General features: G+C 42.2%; 1 protein-coding gene and 1 long non-coding RNA gene across 7 annotated transcripts in view; one reads left to right on the forward strand and one right to left on the reverse strand.

The window, feature by feature from the left end:
- Nucleotides 1-2,620: 2,620 nt before the first annotated feature.
- SATB1 (SATB homeobox 1) overlaps nt 2,621-24,760 on the reverse strand; it is a 100,131-nt gene continuing 77,991 nt past the window's right edge. For 5 of the 6 annotated variants that reach the window (XM_024988567.2, XM_024988547.2, XM_024988520.2 and 2 more), the window contains 2 exons: nt 7,699-7,902; nt 2,621-4,805 (listed from right to left, as the gene is read on the reverse strand). In XM_024988567.2, coding sequence (XP_024844335.1) covers nt 4,302-4,805; nt 7,699-7,902 — 708 coding nt within the window. In that variant the 3' untranslated portion in view covers nt 2,621-4,301. The remainder of the gene's footprint in view (nt 4,806-7,698; nt 7,903-24,760) is intronic. The other variant, NM_001102040.2, reaches the window with a different exon arrangement.
- On the forward strand, nt 7,837-8,359 carry LOC132346089 (uncharacterized). Its single transcript, XR_009495785.1, has 2 exons — nt 7,837-7,925; nt 8,142-8,359. It is a non-coding gene; the product is annotated as an uncharacterized lncRNA (long non-coding RNA).

The following is a 24,760-nucleotide window of genomic DNA, read 5'->3' on the forward strand; positions in this document are numbered from 1 at the left end:
GTGTAAGGGCATGAATCAGAGGTTGTCACTGTCATGAAAACTTGTTTGAACACCATACAAAGCAAATATTCAATAACAGTAAAAGAAAATGCAACAAAGAATAAAGAAATAATGTGCAACATTTAATGCAGTGCAAAATACTTTAGAGTTTCTCTGTGGTTACTCTGCAAGGCAACAAAAACAATGGGCTGCTCTCTTTTTCCTCATCAACCACCTCATCCGCGGGTATCAGAGAACAGGGCCCAGTCATGTGCTTTTGATCACAATAGGGATATTAGTTGAAACAGCTGACACAGGAAGGTGACTTAATGCACAACCTTGACATAGAGCAAGGAATCAAAATGGAATTCTTGTAGAATTGATAAAATGGAATTTTTGTAGAATTATTTTGATACATTAATTTGGAGATACATATGATCCACCTGAGGAGGGTAAAGCAAGGAGGTTTAAAATGTTCACCTTTTAAACCTGAATTCCAAACGGTTTTTATTTGACACGTGGAATTGTTAAACAGGTAATAGTATTCTGGTCATACACATTTCTTAAATAAGTGTTCTCTGTATTTGATCAAAATGTGCATGGTAACAGACTGTAGTTTAGCCTTTGTTCAAAGACGTGCAAGTCTTTAGTATTTACACTAAATGGACCGCCTCAGAAGAGTGAATACATTCCCTTAAAAACAAAACAGAAAAAAAAAATATCTTTAAGGTGAACTATAGTATCTTTATCTCCTCATGTTTTAGATAGGATTAATATTCTTGAACCTCCATTGGTTTCCACACTCTCATGCAAATTTCTGGCTTGCTTTAACACAGCAGTCCAATTTCTGTTGGCTATATGACAGGGCATACACATATTAATTGCTCTTTTTGAAAATATCACCAAGCAGTTCAGAATACCTTATTTACTGGTAATATCGTGAAAATCAAGGACCTTAATACCAGCCAAAGATAACAGTGTGGGATAGGGCAGAACTGAATGATGAAATGTATGAGATTGTCGTTTTCACTCCATCTTGAACCATTTGAAAATGTTTTCTACTTAAGCTATGTATTTTAGATAAGCACAGTTAGATATAGATTTCACTAATGAAGAAATAAACACTTTTCTTTTTTTAGCTCAGAATTCCTTAGGACTAAATGTTAATTGATATGCATTTTATATATAATATGTACAGGCTTTGTAACCAAGGGTCACACAACTAGGGCACATGTTAGCTACCTCGGTTTTCAAAGGTTATGTGTCAACTCTGCATATTATGTGCCAAGGAGATACTATCGTTATTTTTTGCATAATGTGCAAGTATTATAATGGCCACAGAGTGTAATACAAATTAGTGGCAAAGTGCTGAGGGAAGGAGTCCATGACAGATTCAGACGCACAAGGTTGAATATTACCTGTAAACTACCCGACTCTGCTGAGGCCTTAGCAGCACGGAGTGCTACGTCATGCCCAGCTTTTAAAAGCTTCTGAAATAGTTGGACACAAGGAAGCTTGTTCGAGGAGTTCTACCATAGCCTCTGGCAACACCGGGACTGGTAGGAGGGATAAATGACACCCGGGAAGCAACGTGGAAGGTTCCTCAAACCTCTTGCAAAATGTACCATCTTCCCGAAGAACAATTTTGCTCACTCCATCATGACCAACATTGTTTATTGATATGTGCTTTTTTTGGTTTAAAATATATTAGCAAGATGATGCTGCATGAGTTAAAAAGAGTCTGAGAATTTTATTGTCATGTTGATTTCTTATACACACTCTTCAATTTACTGAAAATGTATTTTCAAAGAAGTTAGGAGGTTAGTGGGAAAGAAAAAAAATCTTATTTGCAACCCAAATTCCCCTTAAAAAGGTATTACATCTTTGACTTCTTATATTAGGTGTTGTTCTTATGTTAAAAAAAAACAAAAAACAAAAACAACACTACCCTCTGCTCTAGCTTTTCCCTTTAAAGTCAGAGAAGATAGGTTGTTTTTCATTAAATTTCATAGCATATTTAATTACCCTATTTATTATTTTTAATACATGAAATCTGGTTTCTATTTGAACTCAAAATTATTTTGCTAAAATGATTTTCTGACCCCTAGTAATAAGTTAGAATGTTTAAAGGTGTTTTCTCATTTAATACAAAGAAGTGGTAACTTTTTCAACATAATTTTAAGTTTACAGCAAACCAGCTGCCTCTGAAGTAGTTCAGCTATGTGTCAAAAGTAGATAGTAACTCTGAAAACTGAATTGGGAGTTTTCTATTATCCCATTTTAGTTTCTTAAGTTCGGCATCGGGGGAGTCCAGTTGCCCTCGGAGGAGTTCATCAGGGTGCAGGGAAAAGAGGCAGGAAGAGAGTGGGTGATTTCAGAACCAAAGGAACCCAAACACCCCCTAACAGGTACGTATGAAATCTTAAAAAAGCAGCAAAATATAAAGTGAATGCGAACAAAAATAACCAAAAACTGCAACACTGGCCCTATCCTTTACATGAACATTAGCGCACCCCACTTCATATCCTGGCGTTTACTGAGTTCTACGTTGCAAGAATTTTGAAGTGCATGTTTAAATTCCAGGTTGGTGAATTCTTAACTTCTTCATGGAGTTCTTATAGTTATGACATACACAACCAAATGAGCTCAGTTATTAACTTGTATTCCATTTACAACTTAAGAAAAAATACAGTGCTTACTAAGGAGTTCTTGTACAGAAGGTCCATTTCCCCGACTTATGTTACTTTTAATGGCCTTTAAAAATGTATATACACCAGCTTTAAAAAAGTGTTGCCATGACGAGTGTATTGTGAAGTAAATGCAGGTCAATCTATTCTAAGTGCGTATCTGCTAGAGACTAAATTATGTCTTTGTTGGTGAGTCTTGACCATCCTCCTAATCAAGTAAAACATCAATCAAAAACAGGTTATCATCTTCACTGTTTAACTTAAAAAATGAGCATATGTTCGAGATTTAAATTTACAGTGTTTCAAGTGACTTTTAAATTGCTCTTTTTCAGATCTGTAAAATGTCAAGAAAGTTTTAACATGCATCTTACTGAGAGGGCCATCTTGGACTCTGTGTGTGACTTCACATAAGCAGACAAACCCTACCATGTCATACCATACAAACAATTTTAATCGTGTAGTTACAGTCAATAACCACTCCTAATCAGAACATTTCTGCATAAAGAAAATTGTGATACACTTATAAAAACAGCCAGCTGTAACAAAATAGCTGGTGTTTTCATAGCCATAAACTCATAAAAAAGAAATAACACCTTTATACAGAAATTTTATACAGATGTAGCTTTAAAATTGATTGTAAACCAAAGGAAGACACGTTGCAAACATCAATTATTTTCACATTAATTGCATAATTTTCTAAGGTGATCTATTAGTTTTATTAACCTAAGCTTATTTGCATGATAGTAAAAATTGCATACAACAATAAGAGTGAAGCTTATAGTATGAATTGCTTGGATAACATAGAGCACTTTTTATAGGCAACTGTGTAAAGCACATTTTATCTATTTAAAACTTTTAAGACACTTTGTTTTACTGCCCATCAAAATACATTTATAAATAGAAAAGAACCAGTATGGTAACAAGAGAAGCAATATTACATTTAACGGAAACTTCCAAAAATTAATTACAACATGATGCTGCAGGATCTACAAATAAATAATGAGGACTAAATTGTGTTTCACATTTTCTTTTCATTTTTTAAAAAATCTTGTAACAATGAGAATGAAAAAAATTACAGTGAACTTTTATTTCCAAAATAAAAACAAATTTGAATTACGGCAGTGCCATATAATACAAGGCATTTGTTGGCATATGTCATCTTTAAACTGCATTCCACAGTCTACAGTTCTTTTGCAACATACAATAGAGTAACAAACTCTTTCTTTTTTAAAACAAGGGGCGAGTTTCCAAAGATAAGTGTGAAGTGTTACAGAAATAAAGGAAGGAAATGATAATCACAGAAGTTATAATGCTTGTTTTGAGGCTCCAGAATAATAATAAAATAAAATAAAAAAAACCCACTGGTTATCATGCTTACGGGTACACACACCTGGGTGTGTTCCGTGAACACAAATTTTCCATTTTTAATACCAAACAATCCGATGCTTCACCTGGGGCTGCCAAGCAGTTCGTAAAAGAGAGGAAAACGTTTAGTGCAGTCAGTATCAGCCTTTCTCGACGTTCCCGTTTGTGCAAGTTTCTGACGATTCCCCGGCCGAATGGCGGAGCGCGAGGCTCGCAGGGCGAGCCCGGGGCGGACCCCCGGCCCGGGGAGCGCTGATGGGGGCCCGCAGCTCAGTCCCTGGCGTCGGCGCTCGCGTCCGTGCTGCCGTCGGCCGCCGGCTCATCCTCGAGCTTCACCGCGAAGAGCGGGCTAGCGCCCGCGCCAGGAGCACCCTCGTCCGGGTCCTGCAGCAGCTCGTCGTCCTTGTAGTCGGCCACGTCCACCTCCAGGCCCGCGTGGTCCTTCAGCCGGCCGTGGTGCTTGAGGTGGTAGCGCTGGTTCTGGAAGAACTTGATGACGGTGTGTTGCGGCAGGTCCAGCTGCGCCGACAGCGTCTGGATGGCCTCCTCGTCCGGGTGCAGCCCCACGTCTTGCATGAAGCTCTGCAGGATGCCCAGCGCCTCCACCGAGATCTTGGTCCGCGGCCGCGCCTTCGGCCGGCTCTCATCCTCCGCCTCAGCTGGCGCCGCTGCGGGCGGCTGCCGCGCGGGGAGCCGGGGCCCCGCCGGCGGCGGCGGCGCCTGTGCCGGCGCGGGGGGCGGCGCGGGCTGCGGCTGCGGGGGTGCCTGCGGCGGCTGCAGGGAGACAGCGGCACAAGGTCAGCGGTGCCGCAAGTGCCCGGCCCCACGTGCGCCTGGCCGCTGCGCATGCCCAGCCCCGCACGTGCCTGGGCCCTCGCGTGCGCGGTCAGTGCCCAACACCTGGGTACTGCGCATGCGGCCTCACATGCGGCGCACAAGGGCCGGGAAGGAGCGAGCACATGACCTACCGGGTTCGGAATGTGGGGAACGGATGCTGCACAGAAACGCTGGCCAGCTGAACGGCCCACGGCATCGGGAAGAAGGTCAGAACGATCGCTAGGAAGGGAGGACCGGGGAGGGCCTGGGTGGCTCCAGGGCTTCCTCGTCAGAGGTCAGGCTGGCTCACTTACACGGCTGAAACTCAGCACTCTGAAAGTGTGAGCCACGTTCACCAGGAGGATATGCCTCCGAGGCGACGACAGCACATTGTGATGTCGGTAATTAATAAAGATTTAAAATGAAGACGGAGAAGTTAAGTGCGCCAAAGGCAGTTTAGGAAGGTGAGCTATGGACACTGGGAAGGAAATGTGTTTCGTCCCATTGCAGCAGATGGCTAAAACGTGGCCCTGGCTTCCAAGGTCTTATGTTCCAAATAAAATGGGGAAGCCAGTGCTCTTCTGCAGCAAAGTGAAAGTCGCTCAGTCATGTCCAGCTCTTTGCGACCCCATGGACTATACAGTCCGTGGATTTCTCCAGGCCAGAATACTGGGGTGGGCAGCCTTTCCCTTCTCCAGGGGATTGTCCCTACGAAAGGATCGAACCCAGGTCTCGTGCATTGTAGGCGGACTCTTTACCAGCTGAGCTCTGAGGGAAGCCATTAGCTCTCGTGAATCCAAAGAATTTCTGAGATTCTCACGTTTGTGAATTTCCTACCAGACAGTTTCAGCCTAACAGACACACATTTCTTACCGAATTGCACTGGGCTGACACGGCAAGATTTTTTCTTTACCGAAAAATAAAGGTTTCATTCACCCCACAACAGCTAGCAAATTGTTCTGTCTATACTAAGCTCAGATGTAATCAGGATTTAAATTTAGTGTATATAGACACTTTTTCATAATAAGTATCTGTGCTGTAATTTTCCATACACAATTATACGTAACAAATGTGACACACGCACACACACACATACATACACACACACACATACACACTCCAGCTCCAGGATTCTTATCAACAAAGGAAATCACCCTAAGGAAGCCTAAAATATCAGAACGTTTACACTGTGCCCTAAGCATTTCCTTAATCCCCCTAAGAAGCAATTTTATTAAAAACAATTTACATTTTCAAACAAGTACTATTTTTTTTTACTTATCTTTTTTTGTTTTTGCTAAACAGTACATTTTTCAGGCTTTCATGATTATTTTAGTGCTTGATATCCTAAGGGATTTTCTTTCTCAATTTATCTTTAATATATACTCAAGGATTCTTTTTCTTAGGGGATGGATAACCCTATTTTTGTTGTGTGTGTGAGTATCACCACCCCCCTCCCACCCCGTCCCGCCCCCCCGCCCCCCCCCCCGACCCCCGCCCAGCAGTACCAAGAAATAATATGCAGGTGATTCAACAAAGAGAGTGTAGAATTTTAAGACTTGGAAAAGCAATAGCATTTTCCCTTAAAGGGGAAAACGAAAAGCATCTCTTTGGATGTAACAGAAATAATTAGAACAGCTCAAGTTCAGCTTCAACACGCTTCCTAAGCAATCGAGGTCAACAACCAGCTAGGCCCAGACCTTCCCCATCTAAATGAACTGGGGGTGAATTTAGTGGATCCACTCAGTGGATGAATAGACAGGCCCCAGGTCTTGGAAGGGAGTAATTTAGGTGAGTCTGAGGCTGACCCTGTGGAAGCAGTGTATTTGGCCAACACCACTGTTAGCATGGCCTTTCCAAGGCTGAGCATCCTGACCAGGGAGCGGGTCTTGGCACCAACCTTCTGTGTGCCCCCTCTGACTGGCTAACTTGTGCCTGCTCACCTGTGGAGCAGCACCAGCCACGGGGCCGAACGCCTCTAGACTCTGCTTGCCCAAAGGCGGTGGGAGAGGGGCTCTAAGGGAAAAACAGACAGACGTGACTCACCCCTAACCTGTGCTCCCTGAGCCGGCGGGGACAGAGCTAGAGTGAAGGCAGGGCTGGGGAGTTGGAAGCCAGATGCCAATTTGGTTTCCCTCCACTCCTCTCTCTGGGACAGAATCCAAGGCATACAATTGCGATCCTACAAACTTCCTCTGCAGAAACAGCACTCATAACTTTCCTCGGGGACAGGATCGGTGTTCATTAAAAAATAGGTGGCGTGTCTAAAAATTCAAATTTTGCGGCAATGCGGAAGACCTGGGTTCTATTCCTGGGTTGGGAAGATCCCCTGGAAAAGGGATGGGCTACCCACTCCAGTATTCTTGGGCTTCCTTGTAGCTCAGGTGGTAAAGAATCCACCTGCAATGCAGGAGACCTGGGTTTGATCCCTGGGTTGGGAAGATCCCCTGGAGAAGGGAAAGGCTACCCACTCCAGTATTCCAGCCTGGAGAATTCCATGGACTGTATAGTGTATGGGGTCGCAGAGAGTTGGACACGACTGAGCGACTTTCACTTTCAATGTAACAAAACAGATTCTTAAGCTCTCACGTAGTTCTAACGAAGACTGGCTTGCCATAGAAGTGTGGAAGGGGGTTCCTGCCGCCTTGGAGGCGGGGGGGCGGAGAGGAACACAGCACACATGTTGGAAAACCCAGGTCCTCTTTTTGCCCCCCGGCCGAGATGGCAGGGTATTGTTATCTCTTGCTCAGAAGCCTATGTTCAGACTGGCGGCAAGAAGAGAAATGCCCCCTCCCTGCTAAGTTTAAGCGTCTGTTTACCCCGAGCTCTACTGCAGCGGCCGAAGTACACGAACCTGAATCTGCTCGGCGGGCACGTGGATGATGTGCGGCGGCCGGTCGCCATGGTGATGCACCGCGTTGCTCTCCTGTTCGTAGATGGCGTCGCGTTCCGGCTGTGGGAGGCTGAGGAACCTTCGGATCATGGAGAGGTTCTCCCACAGGGTCCTGTTTTCTGGAGAAGGGTCTTCTTTCCAGCGTAACAGCTCGCACAGCCACCCCTTAGAGACAAGGGCGTTAGCAGGTCAGTTCAGGTCCAAGAGGGGGCGGGGTGGGGAGCTGACCGTTCCCATTAGGAAGTAAAAAGGAAGGACCCTGTGCAGTTAACTTTTTCCCAGCTCAGAACACTCCAGTCTGCTTTAAAAAAAATTTTTTAACCTGTTAAAAGACAATAGGTGTGGTTGTCGAAGAGGGGGCAGAATCTGTTTTTTAATACACAATTCATATTTGCATCTTAAAGGAGGGCTCTATTTTCCATTCTCCAAAGGCAAGACCCGTTTACCTTGGACTCTGCAGAATGTGCCCAAGGAGAAAGGAAGGCTGTGCGCTTCTCGTCCGATGAGTGGCCATCTGAGGTTCTGAGGACAGTATTTACGAAGGGCTGGGACAGCTTTTAGGAATAATTTTCCTAAAAGGATTCCCTAAGTTTATGATGTTTGCATTAAAAAGGCAGCTCTGTGAATATCTGTGTGTGTGTCAATGTATGTGTGTTTGTATAGAAAAGGGAGAGAAAGGATGTGTGCAGTTGTGTGAGCATGAATGTTGTCCAAGGTAAGGCTTTATGTTAGAATGAGCATTAGAAGAATTCTCCAGTACACAACTTTCCAGAAAGAGACCTCAGAGCCCTGCCTGCTGCTATGGACACACATGGTCCATCAGGGAAGCACTGTGAGAGGATCCCTGGGCTGAGGGGGACGATGTCCACTGAGCCCCAGGACCTGGGCCTCTCTGCTGCCCTCCAAGGCCCACTTTCTGACCCTGACATGCTCAATCCTGAACTGAATGGGCGGACGTGGGGTAGTGGGGCCTATGTACACATAAGTAATACTATATATAAAACAGACTGACTAATGCAGACCTACTGTAGAGCACCAGAGACCCTACTTGATGCTCTGTGGTGACCTAAATGGGAGTAAGTTCAGTCGCTCAGTCCTATCCAACTCTTTGTGACCACATAGACCGCAGCACGCCAGCCCTCCCTGTCCATCACCTACTCCCGGAGTTTACTCAAACTCACGTCTATCGAGTCGGTGATGCCATCTAACCATCTCATCCTCTGGCATCCCCTTCTCCTCCTGCCCTCAAGCTTTCCCAGCATCAGGGTCTTTTCCAGTGAGTGAGCTCTTCGCATCAGGTGGCCAAAGTATTGGCGTTTCAGCTTCAACATCAGTCCTTCAATGAACACCCAGGACTGATCTCCTTTAGGATGGACTGGTTGGATCTCCTTGCAGTCCAAGGGACTCTCAAGAGTCTTCTCCAACACCACAGTTCAAAAGCATCAATTCTTTTGCACTCAGCTAGATCTTTATAGTCCAACTCTCACATCCATACATGATCACTGGAAAAACCATAGCCTTAACTAGATGGACCTTTATTGACAAAGTAATGTCTCTGCTTTTTAATATGCTGTCTAGGTATCCGGTCTCATCACTTCATGGCAAATAGATGGGGAAACAGTGGAAACAGTGGCTGACTTTATTTTTTGGGGCTCCAAATCACTGCAGATGGTGATGGCAGCCATGAAATTAGAAGACGTTTACTCCTTGGAAGGAAAGTTATGACCAACCTAGACAGCATATTAGAAAGACCTAAATGGGAAGGAAATCCAAAAAAAAGGCGGGGGGGGGGGGGTGTACATGTATGCATAGAGCTGATTCACTGTGCTGTGCAGTAGAAACTAACACAACATCGTAAAGCAACTATGCTCCAATAAAAATTAAAAGAAAAAAGCGAGTTTTCCAACAAGAGTGGACAGTCTCCTGTTCTCTAACCATCATCTCAGTCCTTCTTCACTGAGCAGCAGGGCGGGGAGGCGGAGGGAAGGGGTCCCGCCCGGGGAGGGGGTGCCGCCCACAGCCGCTCCAGGCTGTCAGCTCATAACCGCGCTCTAGAGAAATGTCTGCACGCCAGCTCCCCGGCGGCTGCTGCTCTGCTTCCTCCCGCCCTCCTGCCCACCGGACCACGCCCTCTACCCTCGGCTCTCCAGAGGTGCCCCTCCCTGCCCGCCGCGGGGCCGCATCAATACAGGCTTTTCCTGAGGTTCTTCCTGGACTTGCCTCCGCTTTCCTATCGTCCCGAACTCCTGCCGGGTCCCTCACCAGATCAGGGGCCTCGGATTCCTTATCTTAGCGTCTGCTTTAGGGAAACCGACCTAAAACAACGGGGTTCCTTGGAAACTAGCTGGATAGGAATGCCAAGAAGACAGGTTAGTATTTGATTTTTAGAATTGGCCAAGGGGCCTTTTTACATAAGTTAGGATGAGATCAGAGCATGGCATGACTTTCTTTTCCAACGTGAACCACTAGAGAAATTCTCCTCTCACTGTAATACACAGTGGGAATAAGCAAGGTCTACTTTCCCCAAAGTGGCCTGAGAGGTTTTAAAAGAATAGATGGGGGCTGATACACGAGCTTCCCAAGACCCACCACCACCCAGCCAAGGGTGACAGCTGCTAAACCCCATGAGATCTGCTAACCCTAACTGCAGCTAAGAGGCCTTTGCTTCTCCATGCCACACATCATTTAAACATGTATGTACCTAGGGAAACGCATGCAACTGCGTACTCAGTTGATGCCACCGAGCGCATAATTCCACGTTAACAGAACAGGCAGTAAACTGAAGGTTTACCAGAAAGAACATTAGCTCAATAAAAAATAACCATGATGACGGTGTCACTGAACATGCTTCTCTTCTAACCATGGCAGTTCTCTGCTGCTTTCCAGAATCAGAACATAGGTCACATTTTGCTCTTACCTATGAACGCAACATTAACTACAATTTGAGTAATTGAAATATTTGAGACCCACTTGCATGGGGTGCCCTGGAGACGTTTGTTTAGCTCCTACTGACAAATATTTGCTATCTGGATTGAGCCATGAAAAGATTTTATACTTTTCTACATCAAAGTTATCACTTTATTCTTCACTTCTATATTTTGATGCAAGACAGGTTTTAGATCCATCTGCCTGAAGGCCTGACTATTAACTTTGGGTAAGATTACACCCCTGCCCTCTCCTCGTCTCTTTAGCTGTGGCAACTGACAGGCCCCAGTGCCTAAACAGAGAAAACCACTACAATTTTATTTACCTTAAGAGATGCTAGAAGGTTCATCAAGAACATATTCTCTTTTTCTTTACTTAGCTAGGATTATACTCTTGTAATAAGTTTACATTGAGCGTCTAAGTCTTTTTTTGTTTTTTCTTTTTTGAAATAAAAGCTTGTAACCAAAACCTGCTAAAAGTTAAATTAAGAACCATTAATGTAAGAAAATCTTCTTGAAGAAAGCTGAAGTACTCCAATGATTTTTTGAATCCTTTTAGAAACTTTTTAAAGTAATGCAGAGATCAGTTAGCACTTGGATATATGTGGGGGGAAAAAAAAACATGTGGATCACAGATGTTCTTTGGAGAAGAAAATCATTAGTTCTTTTAAAATGGCTAATAATGATAGCTAATTCCCAAACAATCACAGTCATACTGGTTTCACAAATATTTCAGAAAAAGAGCCTTGACTCATTCAGCAAATATTTTGCTCATATTGTCACTTCTGTGTCTCTATACTTATGAGACAGATTCTTATTTTTATTAATTGCCCATGACTAACATAACATTTCCAGTAGTTTGCTATTAACCTCTGCCCTTAAATAATACTTCCAATTCCTTATCTAAAAATAATGTGATGAATTATAAATCTGAAGCATGTCTCCGCTAGCCTTTCAAGAGACACGATGATTTTAAGAGACTGAAATCAGATGCTGCTTAGAAAAATATTTAACGGTGCAGCTGGGAACTGTTAGTTCGACAAGGGTATTCCAAAAACACAAAGATGGGGGAGGGGCGGTGTGCGCTTCTCTTGATGTGTGTCGCTCTCAGCAAGTAAGGCAAAACAGATATCCTGACAGGCTAGTTCTCGGTTAGCAGAGAAATCAGCTGGCTCACTCCCAATTTACACGGCAAAAAGAAGATTAATTTACTACGATTCCACTTAAATACCTCAGAATATTCTGACTCCCTCAATCCTATCGATCAAGATGATGACAGTAATCTGGTCTACGTTTTGCAGGAAGCACCAACGCTTTCTAATTCCCCAGTACCTGTTCCGAGGTCACTTTTCCATAAACGATACTGTTTGAGCACATAAACTTGGGAAGACAATACATGTCAGAATATAGGTAATATGTGGCGAATAAAAATAATGATTTCCCTAAGTACTCCACTGGTTCTTTTAAAATGATACATGTATAGATTTACTGGGTGGAGGAGAGACGGTGAATAAAACGCAAGCACTTTGCTGCAAAATGTGAACATAATTAAGTTTTAAGCCAGGTCTCCGGGACTTGAAATACTGTAAAAGGGGTAGGGAACTGCTGTGACAATTAACTTAGATCACAACTGTTCTGAACAGTAGAAAAGACAGGAGACTAACAGCCTGAAAATAATGAGACCAATCTATTCTCAGAAAACTAAAATGGCAAAGGAACAACCTAAACTTTAAATGTAGTAAATTTGCCAAGCAACATGACACCGCATACAAAGAGGGCAAAATATAAACAGTAGCCACATGTAAATAAATGAGGCAAACTTTCAGGATGTTCCTACTTTTCAAACTGACAAAGTTTAATTTGACACCTTCTGTTCTAAACCCTTTGTTTCTATTCAAAATCACGCCGTGAGCTGTTGCTATCAATCACAGCACTCCCCCTTTTACTTAAAAAAACTGGCATGGACCCTGAACAAGCTGCAAATGCCATGCAGATGAATTCTGAGATAATATGTTCAGACCTGTTACATACAACACAAATCCTGTAAAGTTATGTATTGTAAACCTACATTTATTGAGAACTAAAAGTATTAAATCCATCTGCCACAAAGGAAATACTGTTATGTACTTTATAGGAACCAAGAACCATCTGTAAATGTCTTGCCACCGTAAGCAAGAAGATGGTACTGAAGATGCTAAACCTCAGACAGCATGAAATCAGGAAGTCTTTGGACTGGTTTTGGTTTAGGGAATCTATGAAAGACATGGAAGATTTGGGGAGGGTAAGGGGGGCAAAAAAAAAAAAAAGGAAAAGAGAAAATGCGGAACGACTGCCAACCCACTACTGAAAAAAAGCAAAACAAATTCAATGACAACACAATGGCAATTTATCATGGTCCATGAAACACATGACTGTATGCTCATTTTAAAGGAAAAATTAGCAGTTCTGAACTCAATATTCTAATGATGTGCTTTACCGACAGAATCTTGTTGTACCACACTGAAATAAAAATCCTGGCACCTTCATCTCTCAGCTGCTAATTTCCACCCAAACTCAATCTCTGATTTCCATTCCACTCTTTTTAGAACAGTTAATTCAAGTCGATTCCCTTCTACCGTTTTAATGGGTAAGGAGTACGCAATGATTTTTCACCGATTCAGGAAAGCAACCTCCTTTCACAAATGAATTTATTGTACCTAGGGAGCCTCACATACATGAAAAGAGACCCCTGGCAAGGCCGAGTCTGTGATAGTCAGGAGCATGGAACACAACTAGTTTTCCAGGGGGAAAGAGACTTTCATGTCCTCTAAGGAAAAAAAGTCACTTAATACAGGATATGTATATACTGTTGCCATGTACATATACATTTTAAACTTAAGAGCTATAAAAAGAGAAAGAAAATGACAAATAATTCTCACTGCAACTAAGAAGGAAAAATACATTAAAAAAAAAAAAACAGAATGGTAATTTGTGTTCTAAAAAGGAAAACATTTTATAGTCTGTATTTATTCCCTACCCCTCACCCTCATCTTTTATGTGTTATTTGCAGAAGTATTTTGTTCCAATCTCTGGGGTGTATAGTATAATAATATATGATATTAAAAGAAATCAATCTAAATAGGGAGGTATTTGATACAAACATTTTAGTGGAAAGCATGAATTACATTTTAGCAACTAGTAGGAACAGGATTAAGTACATAATCCATTAAATAGTACTTCTCACACAAAAAAATTTCAGTATTGTAGACTAAACTACACCAGGCATTTTGAATGAGTACATTTTCAACAGCAACTAACTACAGAGCTAGCAATTTATCATTCAGCAAATAATTTTCTACTTTTAAAAGAATCTGTAAGTGTTACTTATGCTAATGAAGACAGTTTTTAATCTGCCCACAAACATGCTAATAGAGGGCAATTTTTTTTTTTTTATTTACAAAGCTGTCTGCGCTGGAGGGTAATTTCATATCAATGTTCTGTAAGGGGTGGGGGGTGAGTTCTAATTGTCAGAGCTACTGAATCTTTTACCCTATAAAGGCTTAAAGGTATCACAAAAGATACAAGGTGACTAATGACGTTTTAAACGACTCCCTGAATGTTCGAGAAGGGACATTTTTACACTTTTTAGGTTTTATACACACCTCCTCAAATACAGTGTTGAAACATACTACTTCTTCCGCCCCTAACACAGAGAAACACAGGTCTGATGGGGGTACACTCCCACTTGTAGGTGTGAAGCCTGCATCCTTCCTTCACACACCAACGTCTAACTTTTTTTTTTTTTTTTTTTGAGAACAATCATAACACTTTGAACAGTGAGAAACAAAAGAGCAGCAAAGCAACACTGAAAGCGTTCTCAATGATTCACTAGGTTAAAAGGGTGAAACGATACTTTAAATACATCAAATCTCATCGTCTGGGCCATTTTTTGGTAGCAAAGTGGTATTGATCTTTCCAAACGCTGAAAACTAACTATTTTCCAGAAGGTCGTTATTTGATTAAAGGCATTAAAGTTGAGGGCAAAGAAGCGGTGCACTGCTTCCTTCCCCATTCAAATCATCACGTAATTTAATAAAAACCATCCCATCATGTCCTGTAATAAAAACGCTTATCTTAAGATATTATTCTTTACCTAACGTATTAACCTTTAAATGTTATGAAGTTCTTGAGGAGAAAAACCTTTGCTAAAGCAGATTATTCTATAACATAATGAGAGGCCTCCACCATTAACATTAATAAAGATACATGTTCTCTATGGAATTAGCAGGAAATACATGAATCTTCTTCCCCAGCTTACTAACATCTACTTTGTGTAAAGTAAGAATTTCAGCAGGCGCTACAAGTAACTTTTTCCTGCTAACTTAACATGGGCCTGAATCAAGAAAACATGGGAAAGAAATCTGAGCAGAGACTGAGCAGTAAATGCATTTTCCATTCTACAAGTAGCATTCTACATCCACTGTATCCAAAGAGGGGTTTTAAAAAGAAACATACTTAAATGGAATATATGCATACGTGTGAGCTCAGTCGTGTCTGACTCTTTGTGACCCCATGGACTGTAGCCTGTCAGGCTCCTCTGTCCACGGAATTTTCCAGGTAGGAATACTGGAGTGGGCTGCCATTTCCTTCTCCAGAAGATCACCCCACCCAGGGATTGGACTGGTGTCTCTTGTGTCTCCTGCACTGGCAGGCAGATTCTTTACTACAGTACCACTTGGAAAGCATATGTGTATATCCCCAAATACATTTATCTTCAGGGTGTGGTTTCTGATGCTTGTACTTTTGCTGAAAAAAAAAAAAATCACACTGGTTTTTAAAATTAATATTATTCTGAACTACTAAACTGTTACTGTTTTAAACTCTCTCCAGATTCCACAGTTTATTTAAGGGACTCAGTATCTTAGCCAAAATCTGTGGGTTTCCATACTGAATTAATAATAGGTCATAAACAACCATCCATGAATTTCTCACTTGAGTAGATTTTTGCCACTCTGTCTTCAAGAGGTTAGATAAAGCTAGCAGAATTTCTGGAGGTTTGGCATTAACAAAAAGAAATGTTTCTACAGTTTAGGGGAAGCTCACATTAAAATTTAGTCAATTTAGAAGGAATATTCCGAATCACTGGTAAATGATTTTTATCAATTTTGCTTAAAATTTAATTAAGCAAAAAAAAAAGAAAGAAAATTACTTTTTCTCTGTGGTTTGACTGTTTACTTCCTTTTTACATTCTCAAAGGCATTGACTTGAGGGAGCATATAAATATATGTTCTTTTCTTTTCCTATATATTGTTTGGTTCATAACAAGAGTATCAGATAGTTTGGGCAGAGTAGATAAAAACATAAAATGGTTCTCACTTAAAAAGACTGTCAGGAAAGTTTTAAAGAATATTTTCAGGAAGAATTTGAGGAGAAAAATTAATGAAGATAAAAGTATGAAATTATAGACAACATATTAAATTACCTGACAAGAAGATAATCTCTTAATTTGACTGAAACAGAATTTCTGAATAAAGCCTTCATCTTATTATTTTTTTTAATAGATCTGGAAGATAACTAATTTAAAGACTAATTTTTTCAAAGACTTCAAACTTGCTTTCAGGATGGTGTCTTCAAAGTTTAAACATAAATCTGGCTTACATGTCTGATACTTGATACAGATTCTAAAAAAGAGTATGTTTTTCTCTCTCAATCTCAATGCATTTTAAAATATTACGTAAGTTTCAGTCATAAGGTTTGGCTCTTGCTTTACATTTATACCCTCTGCCTTAAAAATCTTCCTTAAGGGAAGGGTGGGGGGGATAGATTAGGAGTTTGGGATTAACGGATACAACCTGCTATATATAAAATGGGTTAGCAACAAGGACCTACTGTACAGGCCTAGGAATATGACTCAGTATCTTGTAATAACGCATAATAGAAAAGAATCTGAAAAAAAAAAATATATATATATATATATAACTGAATCACTTTGTTTTATACTTGAAACTAATTCAAAGTTGTGAATTAACTAAAACTTCAATAATAATCCAAGAAAATAAAAAATAAAATACCACATCTGTTTAAAAAAAAAAAAACACTTAAACTTAAGTCTTTATTCTCTCCTCCTTCTTGATATCAAGTGCCATTAAAAGACAGGAAACGCGGTATCTCCAAGGCTCCCCAAGGTTCCCGCTGTAACACTGGTTTCATCTTGGTCTCTGTTTCTACTGTAAAGACTGTTCCTTTCCATTCTGCCCACCACTGACCTGTCGGCAACTTTTCCTTGAATGATGCTCTTACGCACCAAAGAATCGTTTTAAGTACATCCCAAGGATGGTTATCTTAAATTCAGAACAAAACAGCCTTTAAGTAATCATCCCCTGTCCTCTCTTAGGGGAAAGCGTATACCCGTGACGACTAGAGCTTTAGGAAAGGAGAGAAGGAGCGTTACGACAGACAGCTGTAACTCCTACAAAAAGCAAATACAATGTCTGGCTTGGCCTGTGGAACTTCCTGATAGGTAAATACACAGGTGTAACTAAGCTTTCTTGAATCCCCTTAGTCCACTTTGAGATGCCCTTGGAAAAGGGAGACCAGGATGAAATCACTGCTCTGGTCTTTGCTTTCAAACCACCCAACATTATCCTATTGCTCAAAATGACCTTGAAAGCTTCCCAAGAGGGAGAAAAAGGTTACCCTCCCTAGAGCTTCACGGGAGGGTCCTTCAGTCATGCTCGGGCTCACTCAGTCGTGCCCGACTCTGTGCGACCCCGTGGACTGTAGCCCGCCAGGCTCCTCTGTCCACGGGATTCTCCAGGCTAGAACACTGGGGCGGGTTGCCATTTCCTGCTGCGGGGTGTCTTTCTGACCCGGGGATCCAACCCGCGTCTCCGGCATTAGGTGGCAGATTCTCGGCCACTGAGCTGCCTGCAAACCCAATCACACTCGGGTCCTAATTCATCGGAGCGTTTATCAGCTGTCATTTCCCCACATTCTACGCCCATTCCCCACACTGTTTTCTCAAATAGAGGAGCCCTCTCCTTTGTTTTTTCTTCCCATGTAAATACTAACTCTCCTTCCAGTTACGCTCCATCACTTCAGCATACCAGTTAAGAATTACATCCAGGGCAGGCACTTATGTATGAGAACTTGAGCAAATCCCCTGAGTCCCCAATTCTCCTCAACAAAGTGCAGATAATAATGGCATTTATCTCACAAGACCGCGGCTGCTACAAATGGAACAGGGTTCTGTTCAGCCCAGTGCCTGGCCTATGATAACCACAGAGGGTCTGATGACTTCACCCAAAGCATCTGCCTTACGTGGCTCACAGGATAGTAGGGAAAAGGCGGAATTCAAACATAGCTACTAGAGCAAAGCAGTATATAGTGAAGGTCAATGACGGGCAGACATCACGTGGGAACCAAGGGGAGAGATGGGCTGGAATGCTCAAGGACGTCTTCGCTGATGAAGAGTCATGGCGGCTTGGCTTTGAAGAATGGGCAATATTCAGTTGGAAGAATAAAGAAAAAAAAAAGAATTAGCAATAAGCTTGGGAAAATAGGTGGATAGTTGCTGTGGAATTCACCAAGCTTCCCATTCTTTCACCATCGTTCTCTGCCACACTTGCTTCAGGATGCTACTTAATCACTGTGACTTCATCTCCTCTATGTAATGTACCCCTAAGGTCAATTTGTTAAGAAATCCTATGTCTTTATTTTAACACTTATTCTAATAGTGATTGGTCAAGTGCCTTGAGTTCGCTAGACCTGAATTTACTCCTCTGTAAAATGGGGGTAATGTTACCACCGCTCCTAGGGTTTTAAGAATTTTTGAGAAAATTCACACTAGGGGCTTGGTGCACAGTAACAGTATGATGAATGATTATTTTTATCCTTGTCATCATCACAAATATAATCCAAAGGAATGTGGCTATCTGGGGAGTTAATGAAAATAATTCAGTTACCACATCCCAACCTGAACCCAGTATCTTTCCCCCACAAACACAGCTCCTTCTGTAGAGTTTAACTGTTAATGGCATCTCCACTCACCCAGTCACCCGGGTGAAAGGTTGCTATTTGAAGCATAAATTGGTATAATCTTTCCAAAGCACAACGGGAAATGATGAGTGTAGAATGAGTAGCAATTACCTTTAAAACACAAATGCTTTTTTTGATCCAATAATTTCTACTTCTGAGAATTAACCCTAAGGAAATAATAAAGATGTATACAAATATTGAACTATAATAATGTTCACATTAGCATTGTTTGTAACAGCAAAAGTTGAATGCAACTTAAATATACCTCAATAGGGAATTAATTAAAAGGTGAGTTTAGAGCATGAATGAATGAAAGGCATGTATGTGCACACATGTGTATGCATGTATATGCATAAACATACACATATGTGCATACAAAGAACACAAATCAGGCTATTTCTAGTTAATTGGGATTTGGGTATTTTTTTATGGTCTTTCCTCCTTTATGATTTCTTTAAAATGTGTTTTTCTATACTGGCTAGTACTATTTTTCAATTTTAAAAAACCATGGTAAACAGCTTCAATTAAAAAAATCTGACTTTTCTTGTTTGTTTTCTCCATAAACAATCATAAATTCCCATCAATTCTACTCCTCAATGTCTTTTGAATTTGCGTCTTCTTTTCCATTCCTGCTCTCTGGCCCCAACCCTCAGCGTTTCTCCCACAAACTGAGGCTGGTGGACTTCTTTACTCCAACCCACCCCCATCTCTGCTGAGTTACATCTGTCATAAACACACGTCAACATGGACAGCCCCATGAAGGGCATGCTTTTCACCTGCCTTCACCCAAGAGGCTCACACTTGAGTGAGTGAGTGTAAAAATACAGCAGAAGATTCCCTGCAACACTGAAGTGGCAGAGAGTTGGGGGAATCAGAGGTAAATAGAAAAATAACACAGTCCGAGCCATTTAGTTTGTGGCAAAAAACTGTATACACCACTACAGTTCCTGAGGGCACCGTGCACGATAGCAGAGTCCAGCAACTTACACTCATAATAATGCTGCCTTTCGAAGAAGCAACATCGGAAGTGAGCTCAGCCTAGTAGGGTTAGGAGGCAGAGCGGCCCCGTAACAGGCTTCTGGGGCTCCTCTGGTGGCCCAGTGGTTACGGCGCCACGTGTCCCATGCAGGGGACACGGGCTTAATCCCTGGTCGGGGACTAACATCCAACATACCGCACGGCATGGCCAAAGATAAATAAATAAAGATAAAACGATGCGTTAAAAAAAAGAAGGCTTCTATCAAAGGCATATACATTTGACTATTTACAGCACAAGTTTCCTGGGAAACTTATCTTTTTCCAAATCCCTCAACCCCAATAAATGTGTGCTCTTATACCATAATATTATGAAGCAAATCTCTTATGTTGCATTAAGGCACTATTAAAAACTTTCAATATTTATTTTTTTCTTCAAAATTACAATGATCATGAAAAAATGTTGTGGAATATCTGTATATGCCATATGCAAAAAAAAAAAAAAACCTATAAAAATATGAACCTGTAACATGAGTAATTTTTAGATGATGGTTAACTCAATACACTAGTTGTCAGCTTACAAAAATAATCTATCATCAGGTTAATTTAAACAAATATTTCTGCCATTCCATTTTTCATTGATTTATATAAAACTTTTCAACACTGCAGATATCTCCTCAAATGGGCTATACCTCTCATTATTCATATTGAGGGGCTGCGAATTAAAAATTTAAATCTTCCCTCTATGATATTCTACGAGAGATAACAAAAGAATGTTTAAAACCAGGGGAAGGCAATTCGGGATTGTAAAAGTTATGGGGCTCATATCTTAGAGGAACCATCAAGCGGGCAGGGTCATTACAAGCTCCCAAGCTGCTTATGATTTTGCTGATAAAGTAACACCCATTTTGCGGCCAAAAACCACACTGCTTTATCCATTATGCAAAGCGACTCATCAGAAGTCAGCTTAAATGAGGAACTCGAATTGGGGGATTAAAAAAAAAAGGCTTAAAAGAAAGAAAGGGTGACTATTTCTAGAAGCACCATGGAGTCGCAGTGATAACGGCCAGGTCAGAATGTACCAGTGAAAGCGGACGCGGAGGCCCCTCCCCACCGCCGACCCTGCACCGTGCCCGGGAGGGCACGTCCAGAGGGGCAGGCAGAGCCGGGCCCCACCCTGGCCTCCTGGGCAAAAGGTCTCCCCGCCTTCCTCCCACCGGGACCGCCTTAGGAGTACGCCAGCTTTTGTGCGGGCAAAACTGCGGCTGGATGAATCTACTCCTGAATCATTCTGCCCTTCCACAGATAACCACAGAGTGCCCTCTATGTGCCCTCTACCGTGAGGCTGAGACGTGGGACAGACAGAAGAGGGACCAATGCTCCCAGCACTTGCTGGCCAGTGAGGAAGATCAGCTTAAAGTTCAGACTTAAGCTGACAGCCAAGGTATAGTTTACCTGGCAAAAAGTTTCCAGCCTGAGGGCAAAGGCACTGTCCCAAATGCTGGGCATCAGAATTCTGGAGAACAGGCTGTGTGGAGGGTTGTGTTGTTGTTTGAAATGTCACTGCAGTCATCGTCACCCGTGCTTACGTACTCTGGAGTGCAGGGTACTTGAAAAATAAGCATCTGCAAAAGTAATAAATAAATCTTTCCCAGGTAAATTTAAGAACTCTTCAGCTGATGTTTTAAAAAATTAGACTTTTTGTTTTTTCTTCTAACACACAACTGATGTAAACATTGGCCTCCCCTCTTTTGTGTGATGGCCCTTCTGGTAGTCTGGTAAAGTCCACTGTTTTCAGGACAATGTTTTCATGGGCCAGAAATAAAATACGTAAAATTACCAAAAAAAAAAAAAAATTGCACTGAAATACAGTCATCAAAATTGTATGTTATAGTAATACAACACTGTGTGATTCTTTATTGACATATAAATAACAAGATCTAAGACCTACCATAATTTTAGAGTGATGAGCAAAAACAGTATTTTGAGATTATCTACAATAAAAATGTGACATGAAAATATTTATGATTTTTATTGGTGACAAATCCTTAGGTGTTCCTAACAATACTGTCACCCATTGCCTATACTGATAATTAAGTGCCAAACCTCAATAAGACATCAGTGAAATAAAGCTTTTTTTTACTCTAAGTTCATGCGTGGACCCTTGGGGGAAGATGAGACACAGGTTAAGAATTCCTGAAGAGGGTGCCCCCCACCAATATCTGTGTGTCCGTATACATATGTAGATACGCACCTAAATATATATGTTTCAAACATTATTCCAGAACTATCTCATACAAGCTCCTAGTAGATTAGAAAACGGTGGCATTTAGGAATTCTTGGAACAGATCTCCTTATCATGTTGCTTTTTTGTTTTTGCCGCTCAGGCACCACACCTCTTAGAGACGGGTGGAAGGGAACAGTTAATCACTAGTCAATGGTTCCCATATCGTGTTCCAAGGAGCCCCGGGATTCCACCAGGGGTGTTTCAGCAGTGCCCTGGGTGTGTGAGTGTGTGGGGTGTGTGAGTGTGTGGGGTGTGCGCGCGTGCATGCATGTGTGTGTGGGACCCCACCCCCACTCAATCCCCAAGTCACTGGAGGGAAGACTTTTATCAGATCCATCTATTTCAGGTCTGGAGGAGAATGCCCTCATCAAGTGATAGTTTAAGAGCCTGAACTTTCCTAACTGACAGTTAACACCAGCACACGTGTGCACCCCGCTGTGTTTTCACCTGGTCCTGCTATGAACTCAGTAAATGGGTTTACAACCTCTGAATCAGGAAGCTGACTTAGCTCAGGTCACACCATCCCCAAACTATAAAGGTAAGCACAGTGAGCAGAGTTGCCTTTAAGAAACGCCTATCTGCCTGGAGAGGAACACTAACAGTGTTTGTCCAAAGACACCTGGGTTTCCTAAAGACGAAGAAGTAGTGGGGCAGACGCAAGAAGGGAAAGGAACGGAATTAAGGCAGGGGCGGCCTTCGGGGGTGGAGGGAGGGAGGCCTGCAGACCAGTGACTGGCCTTTCTTCTCCTCACCTCTTCAAAGAGCAAATGGCCATAAAGAGAGCCTTGCAGATTTGAGAGCAGGCAGAAGGAAGCTAGCAACGGATTGAAGAAAGAGAAGAAAGTGAACAGGAAAGACGGTAAAGGGAGGGTGGAAAAGGAGCCCGTGACCGCCTCATCCCTGTACATTCTATATACACCTCAGTGCTGAATTTATCCAAAAATATAGACGCAACTCTCTGCCTGGAAATTAAGCTTGATGGATAAGGCGTTAGTTCTTATGGTTACCCAGGGTCCAAGTTATTTAGACTCTTTAATCAAAATACTAAAATAAAATCATTACCCATTAGGCTATTACCCTTCCCCCAATCTCCAAACACACAAGCAAAAATTAATTGCAAGTCAGGAAAAAAGAAGGCAATTTAGACAGTAACAGCTTGGCATGGACCAAGCTGGATTTTCCTAATAGCATTTGTCTGTTTGTGAACGTATATTTTATTTACAGCCTTCACTTCCTTGACCCCACTGAAAGTAATTTATTTTTTACCTAATCTGCATTTCATTTTAACCACCAAATACTCCATCAATGAACCAGTCAAGTAACGCCCTGACAAGCAGCCTAGTGTTGGTATAAGGAACAAACAGGGGAACATTTAAAGAAGACATCTGGGGCTAGGCACTCCCCAGCAGCTATCAGACGCTCCAGGTACCAGGTGACAAGCTTGCGACTGAGAGTGTCAAGATAACTCCTGCACAGCAGCTCTCATTCCCTGCCTCCTTCACCCAGTTAACTCTCCTTTCCACCGACCTCTTCCAAACCTGTGACTGCTCGTGGACTGAGTCTATTTTTTCCTCTTCGATGTGCTATCCTGCCCTGAAGAACTTTTGTTTTGAATCAATCCCCTAAAATGAGAAGTTAAAGGTGGACTTTCAGGCATCAGTTAAAAACCCCAAAAAAGACATGTTAAAGGAGGAAGCTCTTTAGCAATCTCTAATCACAGGGCGTTGGCAACCACTACCCCACCACATAGCAACCCAAGGCCAGGCCCTGACTGAACGGAGCTCGCCTCCTCTGCATGTCGGCCCAACTCTGCATGGTCCCTGACAAAGGAGGCGGCTGTTCCAGCTTTCCAGCAACAAGTCTCAGACGAGAGCACATCAATCCGGAGCCCAGTGCGCACTACGTATCACGGAGTTCACAGCCTGGATTTCAAACAGCCCGTTCTCACTACATGTCCCTCATAAATAATTCTTTTAGGTTAAAACGCCCCCAAAACAGCACTGTGTCCCCGTCAGCTAAGCCCTTCCATTATTCAAAACCTTGCCTCCCCTGGGACTCATCCCCATACAACATACCTGCCAGCGGTACCCTCAATCAAAACAGCATCCTTTTTCACACTCGTGCGCCTGCTTCAGCAACAAACTCATGGAATGTGGACCTGCCCAGGACGCGACAGTCTGACCCAAGCTAGTTCACTCTCCTGAACGGGAAAGTCAGAGGCCTGGCAGGCCAAGCAACTTGCCTGGGTCTCCCCAACATGACGGACGGGGACCTGGGACCCCCTACTCTTTGCAATCCCCAAGGCCTTCTCTGAAAGACGACGTTTATGTACAAGTTGTTATAGAAACCACAAGTGACTTTGCAGATCAGTACGTTTCTGACATAGATAATCAGGAACCACACTCTCCTCTTTCCTTCAGCTTGGAGTATAAACACGGGCTACACGATAGATGATATTGACGACTTCAACGATGCTGGTGGAAAATGCTGACATTGAAAATAGAGTAAATATTCAAAGAACAAATTCTGCTTCCTGAACATCTTCCTGAAGATCTGCATGACCGCAGAGTGGGTGAAGGTGGACTAAGATCAAGTTTATAGACTCCTTTTCTACTAATCTTCAGCCAGGACTTGTTAACAGATACATGAAAACTGTCTTTGCATTAGACAGGGACCCAGTAGGGTCCATAAAGAAAATTTCAATATTTTCCTTGAATAATGGGGATTCTTGGAGTCTTGTTAAATTTAATGGAAAGACATGTTCTTGTCTCCTACTCAAAACTCAAACTTCACATATACTCTAGCATCCCTGAACAGCTAT

The sequence above is a fragment of the Bos taurus genome, chromosome 1 (genome assembly GCF_002263795.3).
Source record: "Bos taurus isolate L1 Dominette 01449 registration number 42190680 breed Hereford chromosome 1, ARS-UCD2.0, whole genome shotgun sequence".
Taxonomy (NCBI): Eukaryota; Metazoa; Chordata; class Mammalia; order Artiodactyla; family Bovidae; genus Bos; species Bos taurus.